The sequence below is a fragment of the Acanthamoeba castellanii genome, assembly GCF_000313135.1.
Source record: "Acanthamoeba castellanii str. Neff unplaced genomic scaffold scf7180000084733, whole genome shotgun sequence".
Lineage (NCBI taxonomy): Eukaryota > Discosea > Longamoebia > Acanthamoebidae > Acanthamoeba > Acanthamoeba castellanii.
In genome coordinates, this window is record NW_004457260.1 from 108,534 (window position 1) to 129,640 (window position 21,107).

Consider the following 21,107-nt stretch of genomic DNA (forward strand, 5'->3'; position numbering starts at 1 on the left):
CCGAGATCAAGGACAACATCCTCAAGACGATTCAGCATCGCCTGGGCAGCCAGCCCGTCAAGATCCAGGCCGACATCCAGGTGACGTGCTTCTCCTACGAGGGCATCGACGCCATCAAGCCTGCCCTCCGCGCCGGCCAGCAGTGCAGCACCCCCGATTCGCCCGTCCGCATCCAGCTCGTCACGTCTCCCGAGTACATCCTCCTCACTTCGTCCACCGATCACGAGCGCGGCGTTGCTCTCCTCAAGAAGGCCGTCGAGGCCATCCAAACCGAAATCAAGAAGCACGGAGGTGACTGCGTGATCAAGACCGAGCCGCGAGTCGTGGCTTAATTTAATTTATAAACAAATCTCGCATACATGTCGTCCCCCATCGGCGTGGAGGTGATTTCTTGTCTCCCAGATACACTCGATCTCCTTCCTTACTCGTCCGCTTCCTTCTCGTCTCCCACCTCTTCTTCACTTGCCTTCTCAGTCACCTTGGCCTTCTTCGGTGGCCTGCCCCTCTTCCTCTTGGGAGTCTCCACGCCTTCCCCCTCCTTCTCCTTCTCGCCTTCTCCCTCCTTCGTCTCTTCCTCCGAGCTCTTGCTCTCCATCTGGGCGAGCAGCTTTTGCTTCACCTTCTCCAAGTAGTCCACCACCATCTCGTCGCACGTCTGCAGATTCTTTAGCGGCTCCCACGTCGCGCTGCTCTTGGCATAGCCCTTCCACTTTACGAGGAGCTGCAGATCAAGGAACTGCTCGACTTCGTACTCCCTCTCCAAATCGACTGATCGTCGGCGCTTGTGAGCTGTCACCCTCTTCTTCGCTGGCGATTTCGAGCGTGCAGATTCCGTCTTCCTGGGCCTGCCCGGCCCCCTCCTCTTCTTGCGCTCGACGCTCACGCTTCTCCTCCTGCTCCCTCCACGCCTCGGCGTCTCACCGCCCGACAGCTCGCCCGCATCGCTGCTGGGGTCAAGCCTGGAGGGAGCCCTCTTCGTCCGCGAGGGTCGGCCCTCACTGTCGCTCTCTGCGGCCTTCTTGCTGGCCTTCTTTCGTGCCGAAGACATCTGCTGCGTAGTGTTGGTGCTGTAACTTGGATCAATACTGATTTGCAAGTGCACTTTCTCCAACGGCCACCAACGGTCACATCATTTTTATTTCCTGTGAGGACATTTTGTAGACAAGCACAAGGAAAGCCAATGAACACAGGGCTAAGTCATGCTGTGGCTGCAGCATGGCTTCCCAGCAGATACCATCAACTTGTACACCTGGGGTTAGTTTTGTTGTTTCTGAAATTCCAAGGGCAGAGGTTGACCTTCACTTTTGGGTGAACTCTTACCAAAGCAAAAATTGGTGGCACAGATTCTGGCACACCAACAAGCAAAATAGGTGAACCTAGAAATGTATCTTTTTGCACAGACACACAATGGCTTCCACCACCAGGAATGATACTGGGAATTGCCTTTCATTCCATTTTCCCAATTTTTCTATTTTGGGGCTCCCAAAATGAAACTGAGAGAATCCTGGTGTGTGACAGAAAATGTGGGTGCACAAGTCACACAAGCTTTTGCACCTCCACACCACAAATTTCAGAAACATCAATAGTTAAGAGGAAATTGGAATAATTCCTTGGATTGAAAGAAGAGAAACTGATCCTGTAGGAAAGTTGGGTCTCACAACTTGTGAGGGTGGAGAGTATGTTGCATTAGTATGATTTGGTCAGCTGTTGTGATTTGTTGCTTGTCCACACCCATGGAGTTGCATTCTTTGCATTTTTCGGTCTACAAACAAAAAAATAGGAAAAAGAGAAAACCTGGATCCAAACACCACCTCTCCTGTAAGATGTCGTACCTCTTCCTGTCCAGCTTGGGCGGGGTAAGATGATCCCCGCGCGCCTCTAAGATTCATCCTTCCTCCCATCATTCATTAAAACTTGATTAATCTGGTTTTTGTTCTCAATCTCAGGTCCAGTTGCGGCGTCGCTCCCAACTCTACCTGCTCTTGATTGTTATCCAAGTTTTGATAATAATCTGCTTCTCCATTGAGCGCATGGCAAATGGCAACGAAGACACCATGAAGCGCGGTTTCCTGTTCATAATCATGAGCATCTTTATTGGTACGCGCACCCCCTTGCAAGGTTGGCAGCACGCAGCTCGAGTTGACGGTGTTTCCGTTCATCTTATCCCAGGCTACTTTGGCGTGGACGGCATCCTCTTCGAGAACACGCTCGAGCTCTTCTCCTTCGTGGGCGGCTCTATTCTTTTGCTTCTCTTTGCGTTTGCTGGCTTTCTCATCGAGGACCGGCACCCTGTGTTCTACATTCGGTGCTTCTTCTCAACCTCATCACCCTCATCTCCCTCACGCGCCAACACGTCGCATAATGCCAGCGGGCGCGCACTACACCCCACCTACACAGCATGCACTCATGCGTTGCTCTGAATGTGTCTGCAGGTTGTCCTTCATCATCCTGTTCGCCCTGGCCAATATTGTGCTGGCCATCCTGGTCTACAACTCCTTTGGATGGTACACCGTTCTCACTTCTTTTTGGCTGCGCTGCTCTGCTGATTCTTTTCTTCCCTCTCACGATCATATCCTGCAGGCGGGTCTTCAAGCGAATAGGCTCCGACAAGAAGCTTGTTAGTACGTAGGGCCTGACTCACTCGCTCTCTGGTGTGCGTGCGTGTGCGTGTTGTGCGTGTATGAGTGTCGAATGTCGTGTGAGTGTGCGTGTCGTGTGTCGTGCGTGTGCGCACACGCAGTCGGATCTTCACGGCCCGCTCGACCACTGACCTTCGCGCAATTCAAACATCAGATGCGTACAAAGTCTACCAAACGTTCGTGTCACTTCTCAAGATGGACATCTTCCTGACGCTCGTTGGTGTCCTGATGCTGGGCATGGTACCTACTATCTTCTGCGCCAGTCGCCTCTCGTTTGACCCAACGCAGCGTTTTTCTTCTTCTTCTTCTTCTTCTTCGCGCCCGCTCACCCGCGCCTTTCCCTTTCCAGTTCCTTCTCCGAGGAGCCAACATCATCGTCGACGTAGCGTTGGTGGTTGCGAGCATCATATGGGCCGTCATCACCACCGTCTATGGCGTACGCGCCTATGCACACGATCCGTGGCGAAGTGAAGATCTTTGTCTCATTGGAGGGTGCAGGTTCGTCGAGAGAACTTCAGGGTGATGCTGGGCTTCTTCGCGTTCGCCCCAGTGGAGCCGATCTACATCATCGTCAAGTACATCGTTGCGTCGGTCACTCAACCAGACCGATTTGCGAGCGATGAGGTCCCGCCGGTCATCGTGTTTGGTACCATCACGCAGCCATCCCCTTCTTCTCTAACACACACTCGTCATACAACGCCACTAATGTGGACTTCCCTTGCGTGTTGCGCTGCGCTGCGTCAATGTGCCTCGTGCAGGCACGTTTGCGCTCATCTGTCGGGTGGTGCTGGTCATCTTGAGCTGTTTTGTCATTCGAAATTTTGGCAAGGGCCTTCTGGAAGGTACGATCGTACCTAGGATGCGTGCCACCCGCAAGCTTCGTCTCTTGCTCCCCGCTTACACTCTACTGCACGTCTGGTGTGAGTGTGTAGTGTTCCACAAGGAATCCACCAACAAGATGGACTACGACGCGATCCCCGTGTATGTGCAAGACGACGAGTACGCCGCCTATGAAACGTTGATGTAGACACAGACACCAAAAACAACCAAGTCTCTGTCACAGAGGGACACGCAACCGCGACACAGAACACGACCAAATGTTGTGTTCGTGGGGTAAATTCGAAACTATATATCCTCCGTAGGATGTTTGAAACTATAAATAAAATTTAATAAAATTTTACTAAATCAATAGCTGGACAACATATCCTGGTTGGTCGGATATATCGGTGGCCAATACGCGGGAACCTCGAACAGGAAATAGTAAACCGGTGTGACCAATCATCAGCTACTGACAATCAGCTCGCGGTCTGGTTCCGCGAGGCAATGCGAACCCACTCCGGAGCACTCCTGGCCAAGCAGAACACAAACCACAACAACACGCCACCAACGCCGAAGATGAGGAGCCCGGTTCGCTGTGCCCTGGCTCTCTTCATGCTCTTTGCCCTTTGGACGGGTGCCTGCATCCTCCTTCGGTCCGCCCCAGAGCGAATATCTTCTAATTGATGGGTTTGCTTCCAGGCTGGGCGCACTCGAAGAGCACGGTCCAGTTGAAGGGCTCGGGCAGCTCGCAGTCGGGAGCCATCTACGACGTGTGGGTCAAGGACTACCGCTTCTATCGCGACGTCGTCCAGTGCGTCGCTTTCTTTCTTTGCCCCATCCTCCTTCTTCTTCGTTCTTTTTATGACGTTGCTCAATAGCCCGTCGACTGTGCGCGGCCGGCTGACAACACACCGTGCGCGTGCGCAGGATAAGCTATGACGGAGGCGGCACCAACGGCGCACTCCGTTCCTACGAACAGGGCACTGTGGTACACTGTCGTTCTGCCGCGTCCTCAGCTGTCTTCAGGCCTGTCTGAAAAGCTCACCCCAAAACGACAATCACACAAAAGGACTTTGTCGCTACGGAGCGCGGCCTGTCGTACGAAGACTTCATTCAGTTTCCGCTGGCCGGGCAGGGCATCGTCATAGGCTACAACCTGCCCTCTCTCAGCGCAACCGATCCCACCCTGGTATGGACCCAATCTCCCTCCGCAGTTAATTCGTTGCCGAGAAACCGTGAAAACAAGCGTTCCAATATCGGAAAAGCTGAAAAAAGACGTGATGCCATCGGGTCACGCGGCAACCACACACTGGCACTGTGGTGCGCTTGCAGATCTTGAATAGGACGGTGCTGGGCTCGATATGGGCGGGCTCGATCACGGCGTGGAACGACACGGCCATCCAGGAGCTCAACCCCGACATCGCACACAAGCTGCCGCCCGACGCGATCCGCCTGGGCTACTCCAACGACACGACCAAGGTTCTGACCTTCACCGAGGTGTTCAAGCTCACCCTCGAGAGCTTCAGCGAGGAGTTCCGCGAGGTATTCGCCGCGGCCAACCGCACCTTCGCCCTGCTGCCCCCGGCCCTCAATGGCTTCGCCGTGCGTGTCGGCGGTTCGTCGGCCTCTCGTATCACCTGGCTCCAGGTGCTCTCCCTCCCTTTCAAAGTGCTGACGTCAGCACTTTAATCACTGACCAATCGCTCATGACTCGTGTCGTGTTGTGTTTGCGTGCGTGCGTGTGCGGCCGACCGCAGAAAACTGTGAACTCACTGACCTGGCTCAACTTTGCCGGCGGCCTCACCGCCTCGACGACGAATGCGACGGCGTCGTCGGTCAACTTGGCGCGGATGTACAACAAGGCCGGCCGACTGGTCGAGCTCAGCGTGGCGTCGCTCCAGTCGGCCATGACCGACTACCAGCAGGACTACGCGGCGGGCCGGTTCGGGATCGACATCTTCGACGCCCCCGGGGCAGGCTCGTGGCCGATGGCCTATCTCACCTTCTTTGCCATGCGACAGAACCAGACCACCGACGACTGCTCCAACGTGGGCGAGCTCCTCGACTTTGTCGCCTGGATTCACACCAACGACGAGTACGCTGTCTTACTCGCGCTCCCACACGACACGACACGGCGCGACACACACGACACGAGCCACCAGCGCACAACGCACGCACAAGCACACGCACACATGAATGTGTGCTCACACTTGCGCTACAGAGCGTCGAATGCTGCGGAGGAGAATCTGGTGGCGCCGCTGGATGTGAGTCTGCGAAAGCAGCTCCTGGTGCTGCTCAACGGCGTGCGCTGCAACGGGAAAAAGGCGTTCTCGTCGTCGGTCCTGGTCGGCACCGGCGGGCAGCTCACGCTGATCAACTCCTGGGCCACCTCCTGGTCGACCAACCAGTACAAGCTCAAGTTCTACCAGACCTCGGCCGCCACCGCCCAGCAGCAGCTCACCGACAAAAACGTCGACTTCGGCCTGCCTGCTGACGCGGGCGCCTCCGGTTGGCGGGAGTCCGTCGCCGACGCCGCCGTGCTGCCGCTCGCCGCATTCCCCCTGGTCCCAGGTTCAGCGTCCCTCTTCGACCCGCTTGGTCTGCTTTTGGCTGCGTCGACAACAAATTGACCCGACCCACTCCCTCCCTCAAGCGTACAACATGCCCGAGCTGGCCGGAAAGAGTCTGGTGCTCAGTGCGGAGGTCATCGCGCAGATTCTGACCAACGAGATCACGGTGTGGAACGATTCGCGCATCCAGGCCATCAACCTGGGCGAAGTCGCCGGGCTCCTGCCCGCGCAGCCCATCACGGTCGTGTTGGAGAACGTGACGTCCGTGCAGACCACCTACACCCGCTGGCTCAACGCCACAGTCCCATGGTGGGGGTCCGCGGTACGCTATTTTTTAGCTCCTATTTAACACTTTGGTTGCAGTGGAATTCTCATCACTTGAGAATGTGTGGACTCAACATTCCAGGTTGGAGTGGGCAGCGGCGTAACGTTCCCCGTGACCAACGTGCTCTGGGCTTCGAGCGAAGACGACTTCATCGACCATCTGCAAGCGACCAGCTACTCGTTTGGCATCTGGTCGCTCTACGATGTCCGTCAGGTGGGCTCTCTTGTTCTCTGAGTGTCATGTGTGTCGTGTGTCGTGTGTTGACCTGACCTTTGCCGGTGATTGGTTGGCAGGCACGCACCCTGGGCGTCGCGTCGTTGTTCAATCGGGCCAACAAGGCGGTGAAGCCCTCGCTGGAGAGCGTGCAGAGCGCAATCAACGACTTTGCCTCGGCCTACGGAGCGGCCAGCGTGCCCGAGACCCCAGTGGCGAAAAGGAGCGACACCTCCCCAGGGCTCACCTACGCTTCGCTTCTCAACGGTACCTCGGCCCCATAGTCTCGTTACAATGCGACTCATCTGATGCGTTGCTTTGCGACACAGGTGGTGGAGCCGACACCTGGCCGTTGGCCTCGTTGGCCTCCATCGTCTATCGACAGCAGACCATGACCAATTGCGACGACGCCAAGGCGCTCCTGGACTTTCTCGGCTGGACCCAGTTGGACGCCGATGCCATCGACACAGCCAACAAGTGCGCTCTTCACCCCCATGTAGCTGATATGTGTTGTATGCGTGTGCGTGTGCGATATGCCGTGTGCGGTGTGCTGACGAACGTGCCTCGATGGGTGTGCGTCAATCTGATCTGAAGGCAAGGGTACGTTCTGGCGACGGTGGCGGATCCGCTGAAGCGGGAGTTCCTCAACCAAATCAAGGCGGCCACGTGCAATGGCGTCGCCGTGAGCGCCTTTGCCGGCTGCATCAACGACGGCGAGATGTGCTCCAGCGTGGGCACGTGCAACAGTGGCCGCTGCACCTGCCCGTCGTCCAGGACCGGCCAATACTGCGAGCTGATCGTCTCCTCGTCCAGCTCCGACTCGACCGTCATCGTGCTCGGTACCCTCCCCGCAGCGCACACGCACGCGCACACGCGCATTCCTCACATTACTGGCTTTCGTGTGTCGCTAGCAACCGTACTGCCGGTGTCGGGCTTCCTGGTCTGTCTCGGGCTGCTCGTGGTGCTCGTGGTGGTGCTCGTGGCGGCCAGGCTTAGGCACCGAGGCGACTCATACGACTGGGAGATCAGGCTTGACGAGCTAGAGCTGGGCGAGCAGCTGGCCAGCGGCGGCTTCGGCCAGGTCTACCGGGCCACGTGGAAGGGCACCGAGGTGGCGGTCAAGGTGATGGCCTCGGAGCAGGTCACCAGGGAGATGGAGCGGCAGTTCAAGGAGGAGGTGCGGGTCATGACCTCGTTGCGCCACCCCAACGTGGTGCTCTTCATGGCCGCCTGCACCAAGGCGCCCAAGATGTGCATCGTCATGGAGTTCATGTCCCTCGGCTCCCTTCACGATGTACGCTGCCCTCCCCCCCTGCTCTTCTCTTTCGCTTTCCCTGTCGCTTTTTTCGTTCTTTTGTTGTCTGACCTGCGTCCAGCTGCTGCACAACGAGCTGGTCTCGGACATTCCGTTCCAGCTGAAGGCCAAGATGGCCTACCAGGCCTCCAAGGGAATGCACTTCCTCCACTCCTCTGGTACGTCCGCCTGTTTGTTTGTGTGTCCGCCAGACCCATTATATGAGGCTTACACAACTCGCACGCCAGGTATCGTGCATCGCGATCTCAAGTCGCTCAATCTTCTTCTCGACTCGAAGTGGAACATTAAGGTTCCAATATGGTGTTGCGTGTGTTGCGTGTTTTAATGTGTTGTGCTGACGCACGCACACGAACACGCACACGCACTACCGCACACGCACACGCACACGCACCAGGTAAGCGACTTTGGCTTGACCAAGTTCAAGGAGGAGATCAAGACCGGCGGCGGAAAGGACGTGGCCGGCAGCGTGCACTGGACCGCGCCCGAGGTCTTGAACGAGGCACCCGACGCCGATCTCATCCTTGCCGACGTCTACAGCTTCGGCGTCATCATGTGGGAGCTGCTGACCCGCCAAGAACCCTATCTCGGAATGAGGTGATCACCTCCCCCTTTCCTGGTTTAGTTTGTTGCATAGCTACCGGAAGACTGACCAACGTTGACGGTTACCTTGCAACAGCCCGGCGGCCGTGGCGGTGGCGGTCATCCGCGACGGGCTGCGGCCCGCCCTGCCCGAGGCGCAGGAGCAGTGTCCCGTGGAATTCGAAGAACTCATCACCGCCTGCTGGCACCAGGACCCCACCATCCGCCCCACATTCCTCGAAATCATGACCCGGCTGTCGACCCTGAACGGCGACTCGTCGGCCGGCGGCCTCTCCATGACCTCCAAGACCTCGACTTCGTCGTCGGGCCACACCGAAGACGACCTCTTCGGCCCCAAGCACCAGCGGACCAGCTCGCAAGGCCAGTCGTCTTCCGACGGCGGGTCTTCTTCCGACGGCGGCCAATCGGGCGAGCGCGCGGCGGCCGGTGCCCCCGTGATTGGCGCCGCGGGCCTCCGCGCGCCCGAGGGCGAGGTCACCATCGTCTTCTCCGATATCACGCGCGCCGCCTCGCTCTGGGAATTCGACCCGGCCGCCATGCGCGACGCCACGCTACTGCACAACGAAGTGCTCCGCTCCGCGCTGCGTCGGCACCGCGGCTACGAGGTGGCCTTCCTGCGCGACCGCAACAGTGGCGAGGGCTCGTTCTGTATGGCCTTCCAGCAGCCCAGCGACGCGCTGGCCTGGTGCGACGACGTCCAGCGCGCGCTGTTGGCCGCCGACTGGCCCGAGGCTCTGCTCGAGCACCCGGGCGCCGCCGAGGAGTGGGGCGACACCGACGATCGGTACTCCCATCATCATCATCGTGCCTTGCGCGTGTCGTACTCTCTTTCTCACTCGCTCACCTGCGCGTGTCGTGTTGCGTGTTGCATTCCACAAATAGCGTGTTATATAAGGGCCTGCGGGTGCGAATGGGCGTTCACTTTGGGTCGGCGCGGGTGGTGCGCGATCCGATGACCCGGCGCGTGGAGTACATCGGGCCGGTGGTCAACACCGCCGCGCGCATCACGGCCATGACCCACGGCGGCCAGATCGTGCTCAGCCACGCCGTCCACGCGCGGCTCCACCTCGACGAGCAGCCCGCCGCAGCCGGAAACGACGAAGCCGCCACTGCCGCCGCACCTGCGCCGGTCGACTTGTGCGAGCGCCTCGTCGCCATGGGCCGCTTTGAGATGCCCGACGCGCCCGGCGGTACCCCCCCTGCGTTATCACCATTCTTAAGATTGTTGAAGCTGACACGTCAGCTCCCGCAGGTGCCAAGCTGTACGAGCTGAAGGTGGTCGGGCTCGAGGGCCGCTTCTTCGGCGGTGTCACCAAGGAGACCAGCAACGACGGCGACGGCGACGATGGCTCGACCATCTCCAGCCGGAGCGACGACGAGCCCCCCAGCAGTCGCCGTAGGCGCGTAGGCGGCGGCGGTCAGCAGCTGCAGACCACTGTGGGCGAGGGGATGATGTTCAAGGAGGACACGTTCCTTACGTCGGCCAACCTGTGCCGATGGATCATCAACTACGGCGAGATCCAGGTGGGCAAGCAGATCGGGCTCGGGTCGTACGGGGTGGTCTACCGCGGGAAGTGGAAGGGCGTCGAGGTGGCGGTGAAGCGGTTCATCAAGCAGAAGCTGGACGAGCGCCGCATGCTCGAGTTCCGCGCCGAGATGGCATTCCTCTCCGAGCTGCACCACCCCAACATCGTTCTCTTCATCGGTACGCAACCCACCGTGTGTGCGTGTGCGTGTGCTGTCAAACACTCACCGCACACGACACTCACCGCACACGACACACGGCACGACACGCGAGCAGGGGCGTGCGTGAAGAAGCCGAATCTGTGCATTGTGACGGAGTTCATGCGGCAGGGCAGTCTGAAGGACATCCTGGGGACCAGCTCGGTCAAGCTGACCTGGAACCAGAAGCTGCGGCTGCTCCGCTCCGCCGCCCTGGGCGTCAACTACCTCCACTCGCTCCAGCCCGTCATCGTCCACCGCGATCTCAAACCCTCCAACCTCCTCGTACGTCTCTCTCTTCCTGCGGCCGCGGTGTGTGCGACGCGCGTGTGCGGTCGGTGTGTGCGACGGTGTCTGACAACACACGCGCACACGGTGTACAGGTGGACGAGAACTGGAACGTGAAGGTGGCCGACTTTGGGTTCGCGCGGATCAAGGAGGAGAACGCGACCATGACCCGCTGCGGCACGCCGTGCTGGACCGCGCCGGAGATCATTCGCGGTGAGCGCAACTACGACGAGCGGGCCGACGTGTTCTCGTTCGGCATCATCATGTGGCAGGTCGCGACCCGCAAGGAACCGTTCGCCGGGCGCAACTTCATGGGCGTGTCGCTCGACGTGTTGGAGGGCCGGCGGCCGGCGGTGCCCAACGACTGCCCGCCCGAGTTCCGCAAGGTCATGCAGAAGTGCTGGCACGCCAACGCCGCCAAGCGGCCGCGGCTCAACGATGTCGTGGACTTCCTTGCGCGGCAGGTGGGCGACGACGACCACGACGGCGCCGCCCGACTCGCCGCGCCCTGAGTCAGCCCCGAGCTGTGGCCCATTGGCTTGTAAACTACTGCAATCAAATGTTTTCTGTAAGACTAGGGATAATAATATGTTAAATAGAAATAGATATAAATATTTAAATATTATCTTTAATTTTTAGTAGTCGTCGTCGGCCTGAGGTCCAAAGAGCGCGTAGCCGTCGCCCTCTTCGAGCTCGGCCTCTGGTGGCTTGAGGTCGACCTCGATCCCGTTCTACGCGAATGCAAGCAAGCAGGGTTGGTACGAAAAGATGAAGAGGAAGATGGTGAAGAAGAGAAAGATGATGGGTGGCGTAGTGGGCGCGTACGTCAATGCGGTACTTGAGCTCCTGCGCTATTCGCAGGACCACCGAGGCGATGGCCTGGTCCCGCTCGTCCCACGCCTCCAGCTGCTCCCGCAGGTCCTTGTGTTTGCCCCACCTGCGCTCGACCCATCGTAAACGCGCGTATTGTGCGTGTCGTGCGTCGTGTGCCGTGTGTCATGTGCCGTGTCGCGCGCGTGTTGTGCGTGTCGTGTGCGTACATTGGTTTGAGCAGCTTGCGTGCGTGCGATTTGATAGTCTTGGATTGGGCCGGGTAGCGTTCTACGTAGGACAGGTACTCGTGCAGGAGCTCCACCCCGTCGGCCTTCTCACCGCCGCCGAAGAAGCGAGGATTGAGCAGCGCCGGATACGCCACCATTACCCTGCAACCATTGATAATTGTTCAGCTCAACCCAACGCACGCAACGCACGCGACGCACGCAACACGACACACGACACGACACACGACACGGCACACGACACACATCATAGGGCGGTAAGGTGAGCGAGTACGCGTCGGCTTTCGTTTCGTTGAGGCAGCGCTCCACGTCCTCCAGTTCATCGACGCCGCCATTGGCCACGACCGGTATCGAGAGCGCCTCTCTTTTCGGTTTCGCACACAGTCCATCGTGAGCCCAATTCACCTGCGGACGGAGTGGTGGTTGGGGGGGGGGAAGCGAGGGCACGCACTTGATTTGTCGGATGGCGGCCCAGTCGGCCGGGCCTCTGCTGTTGCTCTCCCGTGTTCGGCCGTGCACCGCCAGCACCTGTACAAAAAAATAGTGAAAAATAAAAAAAAATAAAATAAAATAAAAGAGAAGTAAGCGAAGGAACGAAAGAACGAAAACGAAGCGATTGTTCTGGCGGGGACCGGGGGGGGGACTCACTTGACAGCCGGCGTTCTGGAGGACGAGAGCGAGCTTGATGGTGTCCTCCAGCTTGGGAAGCAATCGGATCTAAAAGAATACGACATCAACACGCGCGCGCGTGTGTGTGATTGACGAATGAGAAGTGCGTTAAGACGCGAGGAAAGCGCACCTTACAGCACACGGGGATCGACAAGTTCTTGTGTAGTGTCGACACTGAAGGAAGAGCAAGACGAGGCCGCATATTGAGCAAACAGCCGAAGGCGTGAAATGAGCGGTGACGGGCGTTGTGAGTACCGATGGCCTCCATGAGCGGCCAGTTGTGGAGGAGGTACGCCCCGAAGTTGCCCTTACGCGCGCACTTCTGCGGGCAGCCGAAGTTGACTGGTCGATGGACGACATCTCACGTGAGCCGCTTAACTCAAGGAAACACAACACGGCACACACAACACACACGACACACACGACACACACACAACACACGGGTTGTACGCACTGTCGACTGCGTCGCACTCATCCTGCACGAGCAGCGCGGCCTGGAGGATCTCCTCGGGGTCGTTACCACAAAACTGCGGTGTGTTGTGCGCATGCGGTGTGTGAGACTAGTTTCGGGCCTGAGCGCACACGCCCAGCCCAGCCCAGAAGGTCACGGAGGGGAGCTGGGGTGGTACCTGAACGATGAGGGGTCGGTCACCGGGCGCAGAGGTGAGGTGGCGAGCGCGATAGGAGGGATCGGCGTGGAAGGGTCCCGCGTGGAGCATGGGCGAGTAGCACACCTGCGCGCCGTAGGCCCGGCACAGGGCACGATACGCCAACTCGCTCCCGTCCACCTGCCGACCCGTTTGGGTTGAGTGATATTTTTATATTCTTTATATTTTAACATATAAAATAAAAATGGGGGGGGGGCACGGGGAAGGGACCATGGGGGCGAGGATGTGTCGCGGTCTGCCAAGCACTTGCTCCCAGAATGCGAATCCGCCCTTCTTTGGTTCGCTCCTGTCTTCCATCTTTGCCTTTTGGTTTCTTTTTTCTTTCTTTTTTTCCGAGTTTTTTTAACACTCCTTTTCCCAGTGCCCTACTCGATGGAGAGAAGGGCACGCAGCAGCTTCCGCTCGGGCTTGGTGGCTCTCGGCAGACCCGCGTAGAAGAGCATGGCCCCCAATGAGATCAGGCACCCAAGAGCCACGTAGTCAGCTTGGTGAGCCTTCGCGCTGGCCATGGCCCAGGTCATTACCCCGACCACTGCGTGACCACATGAGATTGTGTCCAATGTGGAAGAAGAAGGTTGAGCGGTTGACGCACCCTCGAGCTGGAAGACGATGACGCCGGCGACGTAGAGCAGGCCGCAAGCCAGGCTTCGGGCGACGTAGCCGACGAGCCCGATGCAACCTGTCGTCACGAGCAAGGCGGCCGTGACGAGGGGCCAGAGGCCGATCGCCGACAGATGGCCACCGACGCCGTCCTGTCCTCCGGAGAAGGAGAAGCACTGGAGTGAGAAGAGCACCAGGCCGCACGCGATCAAGGCGCAGCAGTTGAAGACGTGGGTGGTGTTGTGGGTCATGATGATGGCTTCCGTGGTGGTGGCGGATGGCTGGGGTGGGTTGAGAGTGAGAATGAAGAAGACTAGTATATTAAAGTGTATTGTGCGGGTGATGAGCTTGGGCGTGTGCCACGATTTGTCACACACGAATCGAGATATGATATGTTCTGCGCGTGCACGCTTTGTACAAACTGTGTACAAACTGGGGCGGAAGGAAACGTGAGGAGTCGTCCCAGTGTCCTACACCGACCCACGGACATTGAGGGTGTCCTCAACAAAGGCGGCATTGAGCTCCTCAAACGACGTCGCCTGCACTTCAGCAGCTACGTCGAGAAGACGCCTGCAGCGAGACCGACCCCAGCAAACAAAACCGGGAACAAGTCGGGTTAGCCAAGCTGCGCACAGCCACGCCCCATTCACCGCCGCGGCAAGTGCCAAGAAGCCGTACTTGAGGGTGTAGGCCGTGGAGCAGTAGATCATCTTGGCCTTGACGCGACTGCCATCGGGCGCCCTGTTGTGGGAGGAGGGTCACACCCAGCTTTGTGGGAGACACCAAGAACGACGACGACGATGACGAAAGAAGAAGAAGAAGATGATGATGATGAAGAAGAAGAAGAGCAATGCCTCGTACCAGATGATGAAGAGCGGGATGAACCGCTTGGGGTCGCGCTCCCACATGTAGACCACAAAGCGGCAGTCATCTTGCGGCAGCTTGGATGTCATGTCCTCCCAGCTTTGGTTCCATCCCATACCCTGGGCGTGTCAAATGCCCCGTTCAGCCCCGCACGTGTGCGTGTGCGGCGCGATCGCTTTCCAGTGTGACGAAAGCTGCACGTACCAGCTTCTGTCGCTCCTTGTCGGAGATCTTCTGCCACAGGTCCCGATCATAGACGACGCGATTGCGCCTGCATGCCAAATGTGAGCGTCGTGTGTGTCGTGTCGTGTCGCATCTGAGTCGTGTGTGTGTGTTGCAGTGGCGCACCAGTAAGACGACGTGGCGGCCAAGTCGGTGAGGGACTTGGCGGAGCAGAACTCGAGCACGTGGGTGAAGATCTCGGGCGGAAGTACGGCCAGCTCGGGTCCGATCAACTCGGCCATGGCTTCGTCGTCATCGTGCGAAGAGGCCTCAGCTGAGCCTCTGTGCTTGCCTCGCTCCAGCATGTCGCACGCCAGCTGCAGCTCCGGCGACGGCTTTGGCGGATATTCGATCTGTGTGCGTGTTGCGTGTTGCGTTTAGACTCTTGGTCATGGAGGGAGGGAGGTGGTGAGGAGGAGGGACCTCCACAGTGGTCCAGTCAGGTGTGATCTTTGCTATGATGAATCGGTGAAGCGAGTGCGCTTTCATCTCCTGCGGCACGAAGAAGGGCCACAAGGAAAGAGGCCACGCGCATCAGCCGCGCAGAGCAGATGGGGAGCAAATGGGGAAGAAAAAAAGATGAAGATGGGGGAAAAGATGAAATGAACCAACCTGAAAGACCTTGCTGACGTGCGCATCAATGCTCGTGCCCACTGCTACCGACATATCTGCTACTGGTGTTGCTGTTGTTGCTCCAAGAGTGTGAATGACCACAAAGGAAGCGCCTCAGTTCACTCAAATACGTCCGCCATTCCACTAACGTCGGAGCTCATATTTTCTCTTGATTTTCTCTAAAGCTAATTTCCTTTTTAATTTCCTGGCCTGCTGTTTACTCTTTTCCCTAGGCAACGTTGCGGGCCGCAGCCACTGCGCTCCAGCTTGTCGAGCGGCGTCATGATGGAGGTGCAGGTGCCCGATGAAGAAGATGTGGTGAAGAAGGTGGTAAAGAAGAAGAAGAAGAAGGAGAAAATGAAGAACAAAAAGAAGGAAAAAGAAAAGAACACTACAACGAAGGAAGAAGAAGTAGAAGGAATGGAGGAGGGAGATGTGGTGCCAGGGAAAGCGGCGGGAGGGGTGAGACCGGAGCAGGCTTGTGTGTGGTTTGGTCTGCCACTGGAGCTGCAGCAGATGGTGTGGTCGTTCCTGCAGCCCAAGGACCTATTCCTCCAGAACCTCGTATGCCTCCGGTGGCGCACCTACTGCGTTGAAGACCAGGTATTCTTTTCTTTTTCTTTTTTATTTTAAAATGCAAAGAATAATTCTATGAATTAATTATATATTTCAATAAATAAAACATTTTTTAATTTATCTATTAATATTAAAACAATGTTGTTTGTCGCCCTGCAGAGCCAGCCGTGGAAGGCGGTGCACGATCGGGACTTCGGCGGGCCGCGTGAGGGCGACAAGACATGGCGCGACACACTCAAGCAGCACGTGCGCGAGTTGCGTTCGTTCGGCAACGGCCTCTCCACCATCGAGAAGCGCTTCAAGTGGTACTCTCTCCCGTCTCTCTCCCTTTCTTGCCGTGCATTTACCCTGTGTGTGCGGTGTGTGCGGTGTGTGCGGTGTGTGCGGTGTGTGCGGTGTGTGCGACAGGGCGGTATCGAAGGGATTGTACGTGATCGTGGATGCAGTGGTGGAGGAGGCCCTGGCGCGAAAGAGCACGAAGACGATCTTCATCAACGGGTACCAGCGCAACGCCTTCCTGCACTACAGCGCCATGCGCAACAAGTTCGGCAAGACGCCCCTGTTCGAGGCCGTCAAGCACGGGCACATGGAGGTGGCCCGCGCCCTGGTGCGACACGAGATCGTTACGGCCTACGACGGGCTCAACACCATGCGCATCGCCATCAAGAAGGGAGACGAGGACATGGTGCGCTACCTCATCGGCGAGGCCAAGCTGGCCCACGTCAACATCGAGACACTTGGTAATGACACGCACGCACGCACTACCGCACACGCACGACCACACACGCACACGCACACGACCGCACACGCACACGTACACGACCGCACACGCACGCACGACCGCACATGCGCTAACGCTTTAGTAATTTCGTGTAAAGATACGAAGGTGGCGCCAATCCATTGGGCCTCTCGCTATGGCAAGATCTCGATGCTCGACCTGCTGGTCAAGAACGGCGCCAATGTGAATGCTGTAGATATCAACAGTACGCAACTCTCTTCACACGACACACACACGACACACACACGACACACACACGACACACACGACACACACGCAACACACATGATTCTAATGTACATCACGCAGATGTCACGCCGCTGTATATAGCCTGTAATTACAACAAGGAGGAGGCCGTCGACTACCTGCTGCAGAAGGGTGCCGACCCCAACTGTATATCGAAGGACGGCGCCACGCCCCTCTTTATCGCCTGCCAGAACGGGTTCACCGAAATCGTCAGCCACCTCCTTAAGAAGGGGTACGTACCGCCTACGCTGGGCCTCGCCTTCAGCTGAAGTTGAGCTCAAGCGCAGGTGTGGGCACGCGTGCAGGGTCGAAGTGAACGCGAGGGATTCCCAGGGCGTGAGCCCACTCTACGTGGCTGCCCAAAACGGGCATGGTGGTGCGTGTCGTGTCGTGTCGTGTCGTGTCGTGTCGTGCGTGTGGTGTCGTGTGGCTGACGCACGGATGCGAGTAGACATTGTGACGATGCTGCTGGAGGCCAACGCCGCGGTGAACGCCTCGCGAAAGGATGGCGTGAGCCCGCTCCACATCGCGGCTCAGAATGGACACCGTCACGTGTGCCAGCTGCTCATGGCCAACCCGCACGGCGAAAAAGGTATTGACAATTTCACGCACGCACGCACGCACGCACGCACGCACGCACGCACGCACGCACGCACGCACGCGACTGATGATTATGGCCACAGCCGAGGTGAATGCTCGGGACCAGAAGCTGGGAATGACGCCTGTATTCAGTGCTTCCGAGACTGGACACGGCGATATTGTGATGTCGCTCATCGACCAGGGAGCCGACATTCACCTTGCTCGCGAGTACGGATCCGCTTCTTCCGGTTCAGTTTTGACTGTCTGCGCTCACTTACACGACACCCACCACACACGACACCCACCACACACGACACACGACACACGACACACGAACACACGCACGACGCACACGACGCACACGACGCACACGCACACGCACGCACATGCTTAGGGACGGTGTGACGCCGCTATGGGTGGCCTGCTTCAAGAACCACCCCGAAGTTGTGCGACATCTGCTGGATAAGGGTGCGATCCATGGGAAAGGCTGTGTTTCCACGTCTGGCTTGCGCTCACCGTCTTGTCGTGTGTGCCGCGTGTGCCGCATGCTATGCATGCAGGAGCGCAAGTGGAGGTCTGCGAAACGAACACGCTGCTCACACCGCTCTGTGTGGCTGCCAAGGCTGGGAGCTGGGAGATATGCTCCATGCTCATCGACGCCGGTGCTAAGTACGCGCCACCACTGCAGCTTTTTTTCCCCCACTAAGACTCATCGTCACACACGTTTCAGGGTCAACTACACCACCAAGTCGGGCCTGTCGCCGCTCTTCATCACCTGCGCGCAGGGCCACTACGACGTGTGCGCGCTTCTGCTCAAGAACGGTAAATGCCAAGCTGTGTGCGTGTGCGTGTGCGTGTGCGTGTGGGCGCGTGTGTGTGCGTGTGCTCATTTGCGTGACGTCCGCGACAGGCGCCCAAGCCAATCCCAAGGCCAAAGGCGCGGCCACGCCCCTGTGGATCGCGGCGTCGAAGGGCCACCACTCCATCGTCTACCTCCTCACCCAGCACAAGGCCAAGGTAACGTTTTACTCTCTCACGCCCGCCGAGTCTCGCAGCGCGCACCTCATTCATCTGACTCGACGGCGGTGTGTGGTGGCGGGTCCAGGCCAAGGTAAAGTTCAATGGCCGATCGGCCTACGACGAGGCCCTCAAGAACGGACACGAGAAGGTCGTCGAGCTCCTCAAGAAGCTCTGATTTTTATTGCCTGGCAATAATAATAATTCGTATTTATTTATTGATTTGTTTTTGATTATGAATTCTTTTGTTTAGTTGCTCATTTATTTGTATATTCATTATAATTATTTTTGTAATTATTTACAGAGGAGGTGTAATTCAGAAGAAATTTTGGTAGATGTTGACGCCGGTGCCGCAGATGGCGATGAGGAGCGCGAGCGAGATGATGCTCACGGCGACCACCCGCTCGATCGCCGCCGTGGCGCAAATGTTGCGCGAGGGCGGCGTGGGCCGGTGCACCAGCAGCAGCGGCGCGCGATCCGACGTCGACGTCGACGTCGATGCCACCGACGACTCGCGCTGCAGATGATGCCGGCCATGATGGTGATGATTCCGATCGTCGTCGGCCTCGTTGGTGGTGAACGACAGCGAGATGCGGACCTCTTCGTCGGCGTCCGGGTTGATGCCCAGCAGGGCCGTGTCCGTCGTAGGGCAGCGAGAGGGGCGAGACCAGGAGCATGAGGGCCGGCGTGATGAAGTTGAGCACGACGGCCGTGGTGCTGCCGATCAGGCCGAACACGATCTGGATGTTGGGCACCAGGATGGCCAGGCCGGCCGTGAGGCCCATCAGGCACAGGGTGATGGCCCAGTGCGACACCACCGCGCGCCACCGACTCTCCTTCAAGCCCTCCTTGCCTTCCTCCTTCGGCTACGCCAGCCGCGTGTGAGCAATGACACGCACGACACACGACACGACACGACACGACACGACACGAGTGTGTGTGTGCGCACCTTGAAGAAGGGGATGGGGAGGAGGGTCAGGAGGAGCTGGACGGACTTGGTGCACGGGTAGAGGTTGACGGGGTAGGCGAGCGAGATGTGGGCCGCCATCAGCAGCTTGCCCACGTCCAGCATGATGTCGCTCACCGGGAAATTGCCCAGAATGTCCCTGTGTGCAGCTGACATCAGCTGGGTGCGTGTGCGTGTGCGGTGTGTGCGTGTGCGGTGTGTGCGGTGTGTGGGTACCCTTGGCTGTCGTTGCCGAATCGGAGGTAGCCCATGACGCCGGTGGCCAAGTAGACGCAGATGCACGTCATTACGCTGGCCACCAGGGTCGGCCCCAGCCAGGGCTTCTTCTCCCTCTGCGCCCACCAAACATCAGCCATCACATTAGCCGTCTCTCTCTCTGTGTGTGTGTGTGTGTGTGGTGTGTGTGCGGTGCGTGCGGTGCGTGTGTGTTGCGTGTGCGGTGCGTCGCGGACCTTGAGGGAGTGGTAGACGGGCACCACCTGGAGATGGCAGCCGAGGGAGAACACAACGAGCGGCACCGCGAGGAAGAAATCAAACTGTAGGTTGAACACGACCACGGCGTCTTCTTGCCGCTGGCCGTCTGCCATTCTCCCATCGACGCACGACTCTATCCCTCGGGCGATCACCATCCCTATCGTGTGTGTCGTGAGTGTCGTGTGTGCCATGAGTGAGTGCGGTCGCGCGTGTTCGGCCGGCGTGTGCTGTGTGTGCGGTGTGTGCGGTACCAGCGACGACAAAGACCGAGGCGACGGCGAGAAAAGAGGAGAAGGAGAGGTCGTGAATGTGGGGGAAGAGCGAGAGCGGCAGGGCTACGCAGAAGCAGAACACCAGCACCACGCACGTCTTCGAATAGAAGAAGTCCGGCACGCTGGTGCTGTGCAACCACTCCTCCAGCACCACGTGGCCCTGTGACGTTCACCCAGTCGGCAGGCGAATCATTATTTGTGTCGTGTGTGTGTGTGTCGTGTGTGTGTGTGTGTGTGTGTGGCGTGCGGTGGCGTGTCGTACGAGGTCGCCCACGACTATGAGGAACGCCGACAGCGCTCCCACGGTGTTGAACAAAATGCAGGCCTCCACCACGGCGTACGCTCTGCAACCGCACACACGACACGACACACGACCGTTAGTGACGAGTAGTGGAAAAAAAGGCGGGAAAGCCAAACCGTGGGCCGAGGACGCGTCGGACGAGGGACTCGTAGGTGGGGTGGGCCACGAGGTGGGCGGCGTGGCGGTGGGCGTAGCGGGCGAGGAGCCACAGGGTGTAGGCGTTGAGGGCGGCGAAGAGGAGGCCCAGCACGGTGATGCCGACGAGGCCGGCCGACTTGAAGGCGTAGGGGAAGGAGAGGATGCCCACGCCGATGGCCCCCGTGAGGAGGTTCACGAAGGCGCTCCACAGGCCGCTCTTCTCGTGCGGCAGGATCACGACCACTTCATCACCTCCATCTCCATCATCTTGTGCGCCAGTGGGGGGACCAGAGTGTGATTGATTTGAGAGCGTAGATGAGATTTTTGAGGCCATGACGACGCAGCAGGGAGCGAAAGAGATTGAGAAGTAGAAGAGGAGAAGAAGATCTCTGATGTCGCCGTCGCGTGTTCGTTCGGGGTTCTGTTGCCCTTCAAAGATCACCAACTGTTGAATGATTTAAATTCTTTTGCTGCATCGGTCCTTTGAAGGGCAAATGTTAGGGAATGTCAAACAGCTGTATTTACAGAATTACGAAAAAGAAGTGGGAAACAAGGAAAGAAACTCGTAACTCCAG

General features: G+C 58.2%; 9 protein-coding genes across 9 annotated transcripts; 4 read left to right on the top strand and 5 right to left on the bottom strand.

Moving 5' to 3' along the window:
• Nucleotides 1-8: 8 nt before the first annotated feature.
• ACA1_388420 (eukaryotic initiation factor, putative) lies at nt 9-332 on the top strand (the record flags this gene model as incomplete). Its single annotated transcript, XM_004333127.1, has 1 exon — nt 9-332. A coding segment is annotated over one exon (324 nt), but the record flags the coding sequence as incomplete, so codon positions are not given.
• An 89-nt stretch (nt 333-421) lies between these two features.
• Nucleotides 422-1,048, bottom strand: ACA1_388430 (chromo' (CHRromatin Organization MOdifier) domain containing protein; the record flags this gene model as incomplete). The annotated part of the gene is made up of 1 exon (XM_004333128.1): nt 422-1,048. The coding sequence occupies one exon, from the start codon at nt 1,046-1,048 to the stop codon at nt 422-424; it is 627 nt and encodes a 208-aa protein (XP_004333176.1).
• A 1,006-nt stretch (nt 1,049-2,054) lies between these two features.
• Nucleotides 2,055-3,666, top strand: ACA1_388440 (uncharacterized protein; the record flags this gene model as incomplete). The annotated part of the gene is made up of 9 exons (XM_004333129.1): nt 2,055-2,097; nt 2,170-2,305; nt 2,433-2,504; nt 2,581-2,621; nt 2,794-2,879; nt 2,989-3,075; nt 3,138-3,285; nt 3,398-3,481; nt 3,572-3,666. 9 exons carry the CDS (start codon nt 2,055-2,057, stop codon nt 3,664-3,666), a joined length of 792 nt encoding a protein of 263 aa, XP_004333177.1.
• A 368-nt stretch (nt 3,667-4,034) lies between these two features.
• ACA1_388450 (serine/threonine protein kinase) lies at nt 4,035-11,003 on the top strand (the record flags this gene model as incomplete). The annotated part of the gene is made up of 21 exons (XM_004333130.1): nt 4,035-4,092; nt 4,158-4,269; nt 4,386-4,446; nt 4,528-4,647; nt 4,791-5,105; nt 5,216-5,400; nt 5,680-6,029; nt 6,112-6,350; nt 6,435-6,566; nt 6,647-6,833; nt 6,896-7,043; nt 7,161-7,405; nt 7,478-7,860; nt 7,943-8,039; nt 8,109-8,170; nt 8,276-8,475; nt 8,558-9,265; nt 9,364-9,671; nt 9,734-10,186; nt 10,283-10,488; nt 10,587-11,003. The coding sequence occupies 21 exons, from the start codon at nt 4,035-4,037 to the stop codon at nt 11,001-11,003; spliced, it is 4,986 nt and encodes a 1,661-aa protein (XP_004333178.1).
• A 123-nt stretch (nt 11,004-11,126) lies between these two features.
• ACA1_388460 (tRNAdihydrouridine synthase 1-like protein, putative) lies at nt 11,127-13,183 on the bottom strand (the record flags this gene model as incomplete). The annotated part of the gene is made up of 11 exons (XM_004333131.1): nt 11,127-11,222; nt 11,317-11,428; nt 11,532-11,693; nt 11,824-11,913; nt 12,001-12,077; nt 12,198-12,266; nt 12,349-12,392; nt 12,474-12,560; nt 12,673-12,745; nt 12,848-12,952; nt 13,097-13,183. The coding sequence occupies 11 exons, from the start codon at nt 13,181-13,183 to the stop codon at nt 11,127-11,129; spliced, it is 1,002 nt and encodes a 333-aa protein (XP_004333179.1).
• A 68-nt stretch (nt 13,184-13,251) lies between these two features.
• Nucleotides 13,252-13,737, bottom strand: ACA1_388470 (uncharacterized protein; the record flags this gene model as incomplete). The annotated part of the gene is made up of 2 exons (XM_004333132.1): nt 13,252-13,418; nt 13,479-13,737. 2 exons carry the CDS (start codon nt 13,735-13,737, stop codon nt 13,252-13,254), a joined length of 426 nt encoding a protein of 141 aa, XP_004333180.1.
• Nucleotides 13,738-13,956: 219 nt separating this feature from the next.
• Nucleotides 13,957-15,238, bottom strand: ACA1_388480 (Cofilin/tropomyosin-type actin-binding protein; the record flags this gene model as incomplete). The annotated part of the gene is made up of 7 exons (XM_004333133.1): nt 13,957-14,056; nt 14,120-14,227; nt 14,348-14,469; nt 14,555-14,621; nt 14,699-14,925; nt 14,996-15,064; nt 15,185-15,238. The coding sequence occupies 7 exons, from the start codon at nt 15,236-15,238 to the stop codon at nt 13,957-13,959; spliced, it is 747 nt and encodes a 248-aa protein (XP_004333181.1).
• A 462-nt stretch (nt 15,239-15,700) lies between these two features.
• On the top strand, nt 15,701-18,558 carry ACA1_388490 (ankyrin 2,3/unc44, putative; the record flags this gene model as incomplete). The annotated part of the gene is made up of 13 exons (XM_004333134.1): nt 15,701-15,787; nt 15,920-16,065; nt 16,169-16,500; nt 16,639-16,743; nt 16,848-17,016; nt 17,090-17,160; nt 17,236-17,376; nt 17,468-17,591; nt 17,758-17,831; nt 17,924-18,032; nt 18,094-18,185; nt 18,274-18,380; nt 18,469-18,558. The coding sequence occupies 13 exons, from the start codon at nt 15,701-15,703 to the stop codon at nt 18,556-18,558; spliced, it is 1,647 nt and encodes a 548-aa protein (XP_004333182.1).
• Nucleotides 18,559-18,696: 138 nt separating this feature from the next.
• Nucleotides 18,697-20,866, bottom strand: ACA1_388500 (transmembrane amino acid transporter protein; the record flags this gene model as incomplete). The annotated part of the gene is given in 8 exon segments (XM_004333135.1): nt 18,697-18,945; nt 18,962-19,246; nt 19,330-19,486; nt 19,564-19,679; nt 19,800-19,883; nt 20,161-20,253; nt 20,356-20,437; nt 20,511-20,866. The coding sequence occupies 8 exon segments, from the start codon at nt 20,864-20,866 to the stop codon at nt 18,697-18,699; spliced, it is 1,422 nt and encodes a 473-aa protein (XP_004333183.1).
• Between the last annotated feature and the right edge of the window lie 241 nt (nt 20,867-21,107).